Source organism: Herpailurus yagouaroundi, unplaced genomic scaffold, assembly GCF_014898765.1.
Source record: "Herpailurus yagouaroundi ecotype Mexico unplaced genomic scaffold, PumYag 29, whole genome shotgun sequence".
Classification (NCBI taxonomy): Eukaryota; Metazoa; Chordata; class Mammalia; order Carnivora; family Felidae; genus Herpailurus; species Herpailurus yagouaroundi.
Window position 1 is genome coordinate 116,741,806 of NW_024412377.1, and position 13,839 is coordinate 116,755,644.

Below are 13,839 nucleotides of genomic sequence, written 5' to 3' on the forward strand. Positions count from 1 at the left end.
TTCATGATAAATTTAGGACATAGATACTAGGGTCTCCATTTTACAGGTGAATACATCATAAATCGAAGAAATCAAATGACTTGTTCAAAAACAAATACCTTATGTGAGAGTCATGACTCACATTCTGGTCTGTGTGACTCAATGGTCCACCCTCTTATTACCCTAATTATATATTATATGATCATTTTGCTCCAGCAAAAAGAATAGTCTGTAAGCACGGAAGAGCACAAATACCACACTTGAAGAAGTAGAAGGTGTCTATCTTCCCTAGCATAACTTAATCCACTCCCAGGCTCTTTATCTAAATATTAGATGCATCCCCCAGTTTGGTTGGGTCCTATTAAATTGTATAAATAAAGGGTAACATCTATCTGCATAAGTCCACCACTCCATAAAGATGAGAAAGCTGGGGTCTAGAGAAGCTGAACGTTTTATTTTTATATAAAATATTTTTCCTGAAATTAGGAAGAAATGATATTACATATTCTACAGCTTAAATAATAGATACTGTAAAATAACTGTAAGCCTAATGTGGTATCACATTGTTAAAAATACTTTACCATCCACGTGGCAACTGTAAGAATAAGAGAGGGGAAGAGATTTTCCCAAGATCCCACAGTGACTGCTTGGTTGATTTAGATCCAAAAAAACCAGGTCTTTTTATCCAAGTTTATGCCAGTCAATAAGCCATGTAATTATATCTGTATGTCTTCTTGATCTCAGAGTAAAAACACAAGAAATGCTTCTACAGAATTTACTTTATTGACAAGCAAATCCAGGGAAATAGATATGTATTGAGCTACCCAAGAGCCAGGCAGAGTAGGTGTGTCTTATAAATTTAAAGGATCCATTAGAGAAAAACAGAAGTGAGAAAAGCAGCAGCTGGAAGTCAGCACAGACACTGCACAAAACTTCAGCATTTTCCTTGATGCTTTAGGTTGATCTTCCCACCACTTTTCCTACAAAAGAGAAAGATGAATGCATGGTCAGTGCAGTATCATCAGTATTCCTCACAAAGGTTGGAAAAAGGTTTGCTTTCCATAGTTCATGTAGTCATGTGATTCTACATTTCTCCACATTTACGACAAGGCAGAGGTCAATTAAATGTACTCAGAGATGACATCTGGACAAATTACAGACAGCATGAAATGTAAACAAATTTCAGAGTTTTGCCCAGGCTTAGACCTTTTGGTTTCAAGTGTTCATTGTCTCAGAGTAAGTATGTACACAGCCGGAAAAGGCAAAAGTGACAGGAGAGATAATGGCAAAGATTCTAGTGTCATAGTTCTGATAGAAGCTGTAAGGAGTTGAACCAAGTGTTCAGGAATTTGGCATTTTATAGCAGATCATATATTCAGTTCTTCTCAGTAGTAGGCATCCATTAAATCAAATCTCATCTTACCCTACTGCTTTTCTTCTGGGAAAAGTTTGGTGTTAGTCAGATATGTTACATAAGCAAGAGGCACATATTTGTTATGTGTTGATTCACTATTTATTAATTTCACTCTGTATGCTTGGTTTTCTTATTATTAATAGGGAGTTATATAATACCCGTGCTTAGGAATTTTACAGCAAAGTTGAGGATAATTAAGACATTCACAGAAGAAACTCTAATACAAGGAAATGAAGACAGTGGTGAGGAAGTGAGACAACTTTTATCTGGCTTAAACAAAGGTTATAATTCCCTTGGTTATAGAGTAATCAATCAGACTAAAAGATTGACTGATTGATTGGTTGGATAAATTTTTATTAATTATAAACTGATCTACTGGGAAGGTCACAGTTTATTAGCTAAAATCTACAGCATCTGTTCTGTTCCTTATAAATGTGGAAATTCAATAAATATTGGTCCTTGGTAGAATCTTCCTAGTATACTAACTGTAAAGTTTGAATAGTCTGAATAATAAAGGGTAATCTTTTACTCTATTCTTTCCTGAAAGGCTCTTTCCATTAAAATAAAAGAGAAGAATGGATGGAAATTGGTACCTTAGTAACATATAATTTGGTATAAAATGAAATGTCTGAAAATAATTTGGATAAAAGAATATTTTTATTGATGAAAAATTTTCTCCAAGCTTCTCATGTTTCTGATTTTGATGAATACTTACACCACCGCCTTACAGAAGGCACATTGATTGCCGTATGTCTGGCCATCAGAACCACAGTGGGGATTAGATTCCCGTGTGCAATAGACCTTGGGATCCCGGAACTCACCGCAGTCAATCTACCAACATAAGCACAATGACATTGACATTAATGCATTCTGTCTAAGGGACTGTCTCTTAGAACAGAAGCTTTGGGGGCGCCTGGGTGGCGCAGTCAGTTAAGCGTCCGACTTCAGCCAGGTCACGATCTCGCGGTCCGTGAGTTCGAGCCCCGCGTCAGGCTCTGGGCTGATGGCTCAGAGCCTGGAGCCTGTTTCCGATTCTGTGCCTCCCTCTCTCTCTGACCCTCCCCCGTTCATGCTCTGTCTCTCTCTGTCCCAAAAATAAATAAACGTTGAAAAAAAAAATTAAAAAAAAAAAAAAGAACAGAAGCTTTGGGTAAACTTACACACACACACACACACACACACACCCATGATATAAAGCTTCCTGAAATAGAAAATAGCTTTCCTTATCTGCTTAACTAGAATTTATTAAATGTAACTGAGACTTTCCCTTTGAGACACAGGAAACCCATTTCTGTAGTTATTATATTCAGGAGAAAGTTAATGGTGTACAGCAGATGCTTACTTATCATATAAGGAGTGAGGCAAATGCTATAGGTAGGACTTTTTGCTCCAACACTAAATTATTCTAAATGAGAGTCGTTTTGGGGCTTTACATGCTGCTTGCTTTTTCTTTCCTTCCTTCTTCCCCTCTTTTCTTCCTTCCTCCTTCCCTCCCTTCTTTCCTCTCTTTCTTTTACTGTATTAATTTAACTCTAATAGCACTCCTGCATTGCTATAAAGATATGGATGCTATTGCAAGGAACTCCTTGTAAGCAAAGAGTTCCCAGATGTTATCTGATGGCTTGTTAGTTTTCTCCATGGCTGCTACATCCATTTATTATCTCTTGAAAATACCATTCTAATGTCTTTATTAGTAACTTCCTCTATCTCAGAGTCTATTTGTGGAATTTGAACTTTTGTGCCTACTGTAAAAACACAGTAATGGCTATCTAAGCTGCTCTATTTAGAAGGATTCTGAGGTTGCATCCAGCCTTGATGAAAACATATGCTATGACTAATTAGTAAATCTTGTCATGAGTTCTATGGAAGGAATGGTGGTACCAATGCCACTAATATGTCTCCTTACTTATAGTGGTCTCTCAGAAGTAACCTGGAGTTTTAAGATTCTTTTCAATTCAGTGTCAACTGAGTAAGTATTTGCTGTGCAAATGACATTTGACTCATTTTATTACAGGGTATGGGCAATATGTAATAGGTCAAACTGAGCTCTTCCAAATGTCAGCTGTGTGGAATGAAGTTACATTTATTTATTTATTTATTTATTTATTTATTTATTTATTTTTAAGTAGGCTTCACACCCAGCTCAGAACGCAACACTATGCTTGGACTCATGACCCTCAGATCAAGACCTCAGCTGAGATCAAGAGTCTGATGCTTAACTGACTGAGCCACCTGGGCGCCCCTGAAATGAAGTAACATCTAAACATGAACACAGGGACCATCCTTTACTCCATCTATCTTATGTTTATTAATGGATTCATAATATTTAAACTATTCTTATGTGGATTAGTTGAGTTGAGCCTCACAATAACCCTGAGATATGCATTGAATAATGCTATGTTAACCAGTTTATGGATATGAATAGTGATCCTCAAGAAAATTATGTGGCTTACCAATGCCACATAACCAGGAGGCACTGAAATCAGTGCTTGGACATATTCCTTCTCATTGCTGATCCAAATTGCCAACAATCTGCTATGGCTGATTTCCGACACATTCTCATTGAGAGAAAAAAAGAACACCTGTCGCTAGGCACCCTTGACCACACTTACAGTCAAGACATACAGACTTTATTGAAGTACCTTATGAACGGAATGTATGGGCAAGGTGAAATGAATCATTCGTTCAAGATATTATGTAAACAATTGTATATTGACAAACCTCTCTGAAGGTTTGCATGGAGAAATGCTCAGCAAAAGAATCACACAACTGAGTTTAAAAATATCACATATATCAGGTTTAAGGCATCTGAGACTATTAAATATAGATTTTTGTTGAAATTAGGCACTTGTACTGTTGATGTTGGGCAGTATGGTATTTATCAGAGATCTTAGGGCATTGTTGCATAGGAGATAGTTTCACCTTGAGTCCCACTTGCTCCCACAACTCTTAAAGAAAACGCTACCCTTTCTTAATACCTCCAGGAGAGTAATCTTTCTTGTAGGTCTCCAAATGGAAAAAAGGCTGGAAAATCTTTGGGGCATTATAAATCATAGGACACTTTCTTCTCAAAAGCTGTTTTGTATTTTACATTTAAGTCGTTGATGTACACATTTGCAACTGTGTGCTTGGGCCAAGAAAGAACTGTAAACCCCCGAATCATCATTAATATTTTCATTTATTCCACAAACAGCCAATGGGTAGCTAGTAATTTGGAGGACACAGTGCTGGGTGCTGATGATACAAAGAGGAATCAGTCACAAACACTCTCAGTAGCTCACCACCTCATTTGCATCAGGGAAACAGAGACGACATAGATCATTATGGCACAGTGTGTGATAGATGCCCCCTTGGGCCAGGCACAGGCAGTATGGAAGCTGAGGACAGCACATCTCAGTCGGAGGTATGTGTGTCTCTACTGTCAGGTCAGTGAGGTAAAGAAAAAAGAAAGTCTCTTACATGAGAGAGACGCCTCCTTAAGACACCTTTCCCTGGCAGTCGGCCCTCTGATCTTGCAATCCACCCTCTTTTGTCCTTTAGAAAGCAGATATGGAAGAGGCAGTTGGGGGGCAAATACGGAGAGGCAGTTGGGAAGACACCGTGAGAGTGTCTAGACCCCACCTCCTTCCCCAAGGCCACTTTCCCCTTCCACTGCCCCCTGGAATTACTAGGAAGAATAAAGGTTTCAACAATTAAAAGCAAATCAATCAAATGGCATATGAACACACTTCCTTAGAAAATAAACACACCTCACACTTTCAAATTGTAGTGGCTTCCAACCATCCCTGAACTGGAGCCAAAGGATCCCATTATAGGACTTGTTCTGCTGCTTGCCATTAACTAGTTGTGCCATCTTAGACAAAGTACTCAATATCTGTGCCTCAATTTTCTTAATTAAAAACTTAAAAAAAAATAACAGTTTCTAAGCTTCACTGCCAGAGTTGCTATGAGAATCCAAGGTGGTCATGTAAAAGTTGTAGAGAGTCAGGATAGAATATTTGAAACAGCCCTGGGCTAGGAGTGTGGAAAATAAGCTTCTTCTTGCAAACCTCCCCTAACTTTGATGATAAATCCTTTGAAAACACTTTGTAAAGCTCCAGGTATTTGGAATATTGCTACTACAAATACTAACAATGTATAAACTGTATCACAATATACAATTTCTGGAGCCCATTATTTCTTATCCTATTTTAGTGAATTTTGGGATGTTTTTAAAATTGGTGTTGGATTTAACAAGCACCTCCATTTATTTCCTTAGTTCAGCTTCCGGAGACTGCTTGGGTGACCCCTTGTGGTTCTTCAAAACACTGTGCCCTCTAAAATTTGGAATAAAACAACACTTTAGTACCCGAATATGTTTTTTTGCTAATAGTGACTACCAAATCCTTTAACTTGTCTGAAAAATGAGCTCATATAGTTACTAAATCAACTGAAGAGTCAGGATTATTGGTATTTTAGTCCAGCATTTTAGTTCTACAAATAAAGCCAATAAAAATTTGCAAATACATACACACACACACACACACACACACACACACACACCCCAGAGTGTAGGACTTCTTAAGCAAAAAAGTACTATAATGAAAACAGTTGTTTAAAATCAGCACATACAGCAGGGATTTTGAAACTTGGAGGAATTAGAAACAGAGAGCAGAATTCACTGCATTGGCTCAGGAAAGAAATGTTGAGGATGGTGTATTTCTGACAATGAGGAATTAGTCTGAGATTTTGATGGAGACTAAAGGGAAAAAAGGTCTGGAACTCATCAGTATCATCTGGGAAAATACATGTTCTGAGAGAAAAAATCAAATACATAGAATTTTCTTGAAAATTCCCATAGTGAATACTTGGGAAGAAAACAGAAAAGACAATAAAGGGAATAGAAGAGAAATAGTTGGAGAGCCAGGGTATTGATGTAGTGTAGAAGTCAGGGGAGAGTTCCAAAAACATTTGGAGTGATCAATCATAGCACATAAAGAAATCATGAATAATGGCTATGTCCTGAAAGCAGCCTTTTTTTTTTTTTTTTTTTTTTTTTTTTAAAGAGCACTTTTGGTGTGTGGAAGGAGTGTGAAGACAGGGGAAGCAGAAGCCAAGTCAGGGAGGGGTATGATAAAGAAAGGAGCTGATATATATGCATAGGGAGTATTTTTCAGTAAAGGCGAGAATAGGTGAAATATATAGGGCAACTTTAGTCAATGATTTGATTCACACTTCATATTAAATTATGCCAAACTATAACTCTTTATCTCTCCCTCCAAATTAGTTCTACATTTCATTGTTTTTTTTTTTTTTTTTCACTTTTTACCATAGCACCATTCTTCAGATTCTTCAACCTACCTCAGGTTAAAACACTGCCACTTCTTTCCCTTTGCAAGTATCACCCTTCATGTATTTCTTTACCCTACGTCCTTCTTCACCAATTCCAAATTTACGACCTGTCACCACCCTCAACATTTCTTTCCTGAGCCAAGGTAGTGAATTATGCTCTCTGTTTCTAAGTCCTCCAAGTTCCCAAATCCCTGCTGCACGTGGAGACAAATTTGCTTATTTTAAATGACTGTTTTCATTATAGTACTTTTTTACTTAAGAAGCGAGGATAGTAAACGATAGCATGTATTTGTTTAGAAAATTATGCCGCTTGGGGCACCTGGGTGGCTCAGTCAGTTAAGCGTCCAACTCTTGATTTCGGCTCAGGTCACGATCTTGTGGTTAGTGAAATCGAGCCCGGAGTTGGGCTCTGCGCTGACGGCGTGGAGCCTGCTTGGGATTCTTTCTCTCTCCCTCTCTCTCTGCCCTCCTTCACCTCGTACTCTCTCAAAATAAATAAGCAAATAAACATTAAAAAAAAGAAAACTATGCATTCACATGTACGGCACAATGGCTTTCTACTGCTGATCAGAGGTAGTGTGGAGCTACAGAAGCTCACTCAATGTGGAGTCTGGCATCCGAAGATGCTGACTGCACAGTTTTACTGCTCTTGGTAAACTTGAAGGAGATAGGTCTTCTTTCTAAAGCCTGAGTTCTCCTATCCGTAGTTATAGATGCCGGTTAACACTGCCAAGTTGTATTTAGTTATTCTCTCAGTATCTTAACTGTAAATTAATGCAAGCTAATTAGGAAAAATGAACTGTCCCAAACATATTTTAGCCATAGACCATTGTTTTACTAACTATACTAATATTTACCATGCCTTTATCTTAACATACTAACAGAAATAGGGGCACTTGGGTGACTCAGGTGGTAAAGCATCTGACTTTGGCTCATGTCATGATCTCACGGTCTGTGAGTTTGAGCCCTGTGTCAGGCTCTGTGCTGACAGCTCAGAGCCTGGAGCCTGCTTTGGATTCTGTGTCTCCTTCTCTCTCTGTCTCTCTCTCGCTTGTGCTCTGTTTCTCTCACTCTCAAAAATAAATAAACATTAAAAATAATTTTAAAAATACTACCAGAAATAAATATAGGTATCTTAAAATTATTGTAAAAAGGAAATGGTTGACGATTATTAGTTTTCAGCAGTTTGTTATGTTAATTTCAATCTGGAATATTCTTTTAAACAGATCCTTAAGATTATGTTCCCAAATACACAGCTTGGTAGGGAAATAAGAAAAATAAAACAATGTAGGGAGTAGTTCTTTTTTTTTTTTTTCCAACTTTTTTTTTTTTTATTTATTTTTGGGACAGAGAGACACAGAGCATGAACGGGGGAGGGGCAGAGAGAGAAGGAGACACAGAATCTGAAACAGGCTCCAGGCTCTGAGCCATCATCCCAGAGCCTGACGCGGGGCTCGAACTCACGGACCAGGAGATCGTGACCTGGCTGAAGCCGGACGCTTAACCGACTGCGCCACCCAGGCGCCCCTGTAGGGAATAGTTCTAAAAGAAAAATCTATTCCATTAAAAAAACTATTCTTATTTTGAGATTATGTCATTCAAGCACTTTGGTATGATACAATAATTTCTTTAATGAAGGCTGGTGAGGGCAAATAGTTTTACTTTTAATTATTATTATTACTATATTATTTTTATGTTACTTAATGTTCCTACTTGGCAAATTAAAGAGCTGACAGCATATTAGTCATTTACATTTATGGGGAAAATTTTACAAGACTCTTAATTCCAAAAGTCCAGGAACATGCTTTTTGTTTAGTTTGAACACTCTCTTTGAAAGAATGTGAAACTTTTACAAGTCAATAATTTCAGCTGCTCACTCTAACTTCCCATCAGGTGCTCCATCATGGAGAGCTTTCCTGGCATCAGAAGAATGACTTTGATGTCAGAGAAAATCTTTCTCCCTTTGTACTGGCTGGATCAACTTGAGTAGGCATGCTCCTAAAGACAGTTTGAACTTCTGTCTTTTGATGGGACTGTCACCATCCTTCCAGCCACGCAGAAGAAAAACAGTAGCCTTCATAGGATTCAGATACCTAAGGCCAGAAGAGGCTTTAGAGATCATTGAATCCGTATTTTCATTTTAGGGATGTGGAAACAGAGACAATGAGAAGGCAAGAGACATCCCAAGAGACAGCCTGTAAGTATTCGAACAAGGACTGGTCTATGTTGTCTCTAGTGTGTTTGAATGTTTGAAAGTCACTGCTTCCCAGCATCAGATAATTACCTAGAATGTAGATTCAAAACTCCCCAGCTGTGTGATTATTATTCAGTAAGTCTTGCATGGTGTCTAGGGATTGGCATACTGAGGAAGCATCCCCTGTGATCCTCAGGGAAGTAGACTCTAAGACTTGGGTCCATCTAAAGGAATAGAATTAGTAAATTGCAGATTTTAAATGAGCCCTAGAAAACACGAAAAGTCCCATCTGGAATTCCAAGCTGAAAGAAGAGAAGCAACTTGTGTGTTAAGGAGAAAGCTGGGGTTAAATTCCATATATTTTAAAAGTATGTATAATAGCCTTATCACATATCACTACCTAATGGGATATGAAATGTTTGTCTTGATCTGATGTCCTTTCTCTGTTTGTTGGTTTTGACATTTAACATAGTCTGTGCTACCATATATATTTAAACATAAGAATAAATCAAATTTAGAATGTATGATTATATATAGCAATACAAACACATGTGCACGTGCACTAGGACACAAGTGCATGTGTTTGTGCACACACACAAAGACACACACACACTGGCAGTTAATTGTAAGGCATCATCGATTGTAAGGCATTCATCAATTTCTGAGATGCTAAAATTTGAAATAAAAAAAAGTTTTGTGCAAGTGGTAGGTATACTAGGGTTGGAAAATATTTTTCAACTCCTTTGCTAACTCCAATCATTTGGCAGTGGTATCTGGACGCCAAGAGTTCTTGAGCACAACAAGGATAAACAAGAACCAAGGCCAAAAGTCACGTAAAAATGTTCAGTATAGACACAGGGACAGGATTGGCAGAGCGAATACTGATGATTTGTGTTGTCTTTTGGTAGAACAAGAGAACTGGAAAAAAGTTGGTGGATTAATCAGCCAAATCTTGAAGATAACTCGTGTCTATTCCTATTTTTAACCAAAATTGTATTTCAGTTTGAGTGAATCAGTGTGTGTATCCTCAGTGCAAAACATTAAACAAGCTGCCTCCACCGACTGCCTTGCTTCCAAACAGAAAGTAGCAGCCTCTGTCCTAATAACTCCTTGATAAACTGGTAACGATTAATCGCTAAGTCATCCTTTTACCAAATGCTCCCACATAGTTTATTTAACTTAAATCTAACTCTATGAGGTGAATAATATTATCCCTTTTCTATAGTTGTGGAAATTACAGCTCAGAGAAGCTGAGTAACTTGCCCAAGATCACACAGTGAAATGAGTGATAGAAATCAGTGCTATCACAGATTCATCCTGTTTTTATTTATACTCATTTCACTTTAACAAAATCTGAGAATGGGCATTTAGGCTCTTTTAAGTGGAACACAGTATATTCGTAGAGATGCTACAGCTGAAAAAGGATTTGCTTCTGATTTCTGCATTCGGTCTGCTTGTTCATTGTTTCTGCTCTTTCACCCGCAGGCAAACCTCTCTTTGGTTTGGGAATTCTAGCCAAACACCACCCAGGTCTGAATAAAAGATAAAAAATATGTACTGACCTTTCCTTCTTGACTGAAGACACCTGAAAAAAAAAGCACAAAATCCAAACAAGGTAGTCTCTGAATGTGCAAAAAAGAGAGATTTGCAAAATTAGGACACGCCCAAGCCCAGCATGTTTCTTGTTCTTGGTTCTTGGTCATCTCAACAAATCTTGGCATGGTAGTTTTATTTTTTATATGTGTTCACTTCTTAGGGAGCAGTAGAAAGTTTGAAAAGGATATTAAGCACATGTACTATGATGGGGTAATATTTTCTGGAGGTTGGGATGAGGTGAGAGGAAATAATTTAAGGGTCTGGAAATTCATGTGATAGCCCTGGTCGAGTCACTCATTTACTCTGGAAATGACCTTGTCATCTCTGGCTTCACTGGGTTGGAAGATTTCCTCTACATTTGACATTCTAGGATTCAAGTGCATGGAGTCCCTCCCCAAACCCTTTGTTACAGGCAGTTGGGGAAGGCACTACATTTGTTTGTTCTTTGAGCCCCACATTGCACTTCTGCCCTTTATACTCAACCAGCTTTCAAGACTTGGCCCAAATATAGACTCTTAAGGACAAACTCATTCTCTTCTCTATGACTCATTCTCCTGCTACATCTTTCTAAATTCCCGAAAGAGAAAAAAAGTCCATAAATACAGTCTTGCTTCTCTCTCTCCCTCCACCTTTAAGATTATGTGTGTGAATTTTAGGTTGTGGCTAATTCGCTCAGTGGTTTAAAATACTGATATAAAAGTCTTAGGTTCAGTTCTGGTAGACGCTGCTGCTGATTTCTGGCCATTTCTGTGGAACTTCTATGTCAACAACACTTCTCCCATGTAAGCCCAAGGCCACTTTGATGACAGAGAGTGGATGAGTAAGTGTGATCCTTCTCTAGCTCTGGTCAGCACAAGGCTTTTAAATTTAAAAGGAAATTAATGAACATCTGCTGTAGTGATTACCAACCTTACTGCAGTAAGCCGTGTGGTGGGTTACTAGATGGTAGCTCCAATTGTGGTGAGCAGAGAGAGCATAATGTATGCGACTTGTTGAATCACTATGTTCTACACCTGTAACTAAAGTAACACTGTGTGCCCACTATATTCAATGAAAAAAGAGGATTTCTCTACTAAAAAAATAAATAAGTAAAGCACAATTTCAACAACAAAAACAAAACAACAACAAAGTATAAATTCTAAGGATAATCATTTGAAAACTCCATTGTATAAGATCACATGGGGCCTGGAAGCCTATATTTTTATGACCGGTTCAAATGATTTTTATGACAATACATTGTTATAATTTTTCATCATTTCTCCACTGTACAGATCTTTAATCAGAAGAGGAGAGATTTCACCAAATGTCTCCTAGGTAGGAAATGTCAAGGCAGAAGCAGGATTAATATTTACAATGTCTGAGTCCAATCCAGTATTCTTATTATTAAACTTTAATAATGGCAATATTAATAGGCATTCGTCGAACTCTCACAATGCCCCACTCACTATGTTAAGGACTTTGCATGCATTTTCTCATTTAAACCGCCATGTAGGGCCAGCCCTTTTACATCCCCATTTTACAGAAGGGGAAAATGACACACAGCAGTGTTATCACACAGCTGTAAAAAGGAAATGCCAAGACTGATCTTCATTTCCCTTGGCACATTAAGACTCTTAGGCCCAGTGCCTTCCCAAATACGGATAAGTCTGTGAGGGACTCAGTTTTGGGTTAGTGTTAGTCTCAGATCCAATGAGAATATCCATTAGCTTTTGTAAAGAGAAGCAATAAAAGGATATCAGTTAATTTCTGAAACTATCTTTGTAAGTAAATTTTAATGTAGTTATAGATCTATTTTTTATGTCACCTCAGCAGTTGACTGAACCACTCACTCAAGCTGTTTGGCTTACGTAGTCAAACTCAATAGCATCACTGAAATCTTGTATCCAATTTTAAAAAAAAAATTTCTAAGTGTATTTATTTACAAAAATATGACCAGTTCCCGGCAAACCATGACTTGTCCATCTTCTTAGTTTCAATGAAAAATTCTTGTTTTTTTTACATGTTCAGCCATTTAAAATCTCTGATAGCAGCAAAATTCAACCACTTTTGTCACTGGAAAACGTTGTATCAGACATGGAAGTTCCCAGAACCCACACATTTATAGTATTCTACAAAGGAGAGAAGATCTCAAAATGTTGTGCTATTTCTCCAGGTGACACAGGCCATTAGTGGCAGATTTGGGCCTAGGTGTTGGGTCTCGAGTCTCTAGCATGTGCTTTGTCCACTGTAACAGCAAAGAAGAGAATAATAAAGAAGGAAGTAAATAGGTACAGTGGCCCTGTTTGTGCACATGATCCTGTGATGAAAAATGCCAGATTGAACTGTAATGACCCTGTAAACAGTCTGAATTGATAGAATATATGACCATTGCTCATTAAAGTGACAAAAGATAGTCCCCTGCCTGAAGGATTAATTAACTACCAGCCTATATGTTTCTGCATTTTAGGATTCATTCACTTTTCTGGAACATTCTCTGAGTGGCCTTTTTCCTTCTGGCTTCAATTTCAGTTATTTGCAGCCCAGTTATAAGAATAATAAGGACAGGAAATCTTCCTTTTGTCTCAGAAGCCAAACTAATAGTTAACAACGATTACTCATCCTCCAGACTAGTTCTGTGGAACAAATATCAACTGTAATGTCTAGAAGTCTTGGATTCAAATTCTAAATTCTACTTACTAGTTGCAAGTCCTTTGGCAATTTTCTTAAGTTCTTTGTGCCATGTTCTTCTTTTTATATATAGAATATAGATATAAATACCTTGCCATGTGTATTGGAGATAATGCATAAAAGCCCTTAGTACATGCCTGGAATATGGTATATGCTCAACACAAAAGTTATGTTTATCATTACTATCTCCATTTTCATTATCACAATCATTATCATTATTATGATCTCAGAATTTTCTAAATATCAAAATCGTGAGAATTGTGAAATATGGTAGAGAAATACACTTATTTCCAGTTAAGTATAAATACTGGATTATAATTTTAAGAAAAAAAAACTCACCTGAGAAAATGCTGAAAAGAGCCAGAGACAGGAGCAGAAAGACACTCAATAATTTCATGGTGCCAGTTAGCTCACTCAGGTCAAGAGTGCTTTGTCCAGCTCAGGTTCTGTGTCAAGACACTTCCCAGAGCACTAAAACACACAATGAGGCATATATATATAGAGAGAGAGGCGATCAAGGGAGTTGGGATCTCCACCTTCTTTATAAATCACATTCTAAAACCACATGCAAATCTGTAAAGTTTAGGCATTTATTGGGACCTCTTACCAACTTAAAGAAAGGCTTCATGCTCTCCATCATGCTTAAAAATTAGAACAA

The 13,839-nt window shown here is 37.7% G+C and overlaps 1 protein-coding gene across 1 annotated transcript; it reads right to left on the reverse strand.

Annotated features, from left to right (window-relative positions):
- Positions 1-740: 740 nt before the first annotated feature.
- On the reverse strand, positions 741-13,633 carry LOC121041526 (serine protease inhibitor Kazal-type 6). The gene is made up of 4 exons (XM_040492322.1): positions 13,521-13,633; positions 10,481-10,503; positions 2,109-2,224; positions 741-959 (listed from the first exon to the last, which is right to left on the reverse strand). The coding sequence occupies exons 1-4, from the start codon at positions 13,576-13,578 to the stop codon at positions 914-916; spliced, it is 243 nt and encodes an 80-aa protein (XP_040348256.1). The 5' UTR covers positions 13,579-13,633; the 3' UTR covers positions 741-913.
- Positions 13,634-13,839: the final 206 nt, after the last annotated feature.

What these genes read in the sequence shown, in the direction of transcription:
- LOC121041526 (XM_040492322.1), bottom strand. Translation starts at nt 13,578, where the DNA reads ATGAAATTATTGAGTGTCTTTCTGCTCCTGTCTCTGGCTCTTTTCAGC. An exon ending in TCTTTTCAGCATTTTCTCAG is followed by an intron (nt 10,504 to 13,520) that starts GTGAGTTTTTTT and finishes TTTTTTTTTCAG; the next exon opens with GTGTCTTCAGTCAAGAAGGA. An exon ending in TCTTCAGTCAAGAAGGAAAG is followed by an intron (nt 2,225 to 10,480) that starts GTCAGTACATAT and finishes TTATGTTGGTAG; the next exon opens with ATTGACTGCGGTGAGTTCCG.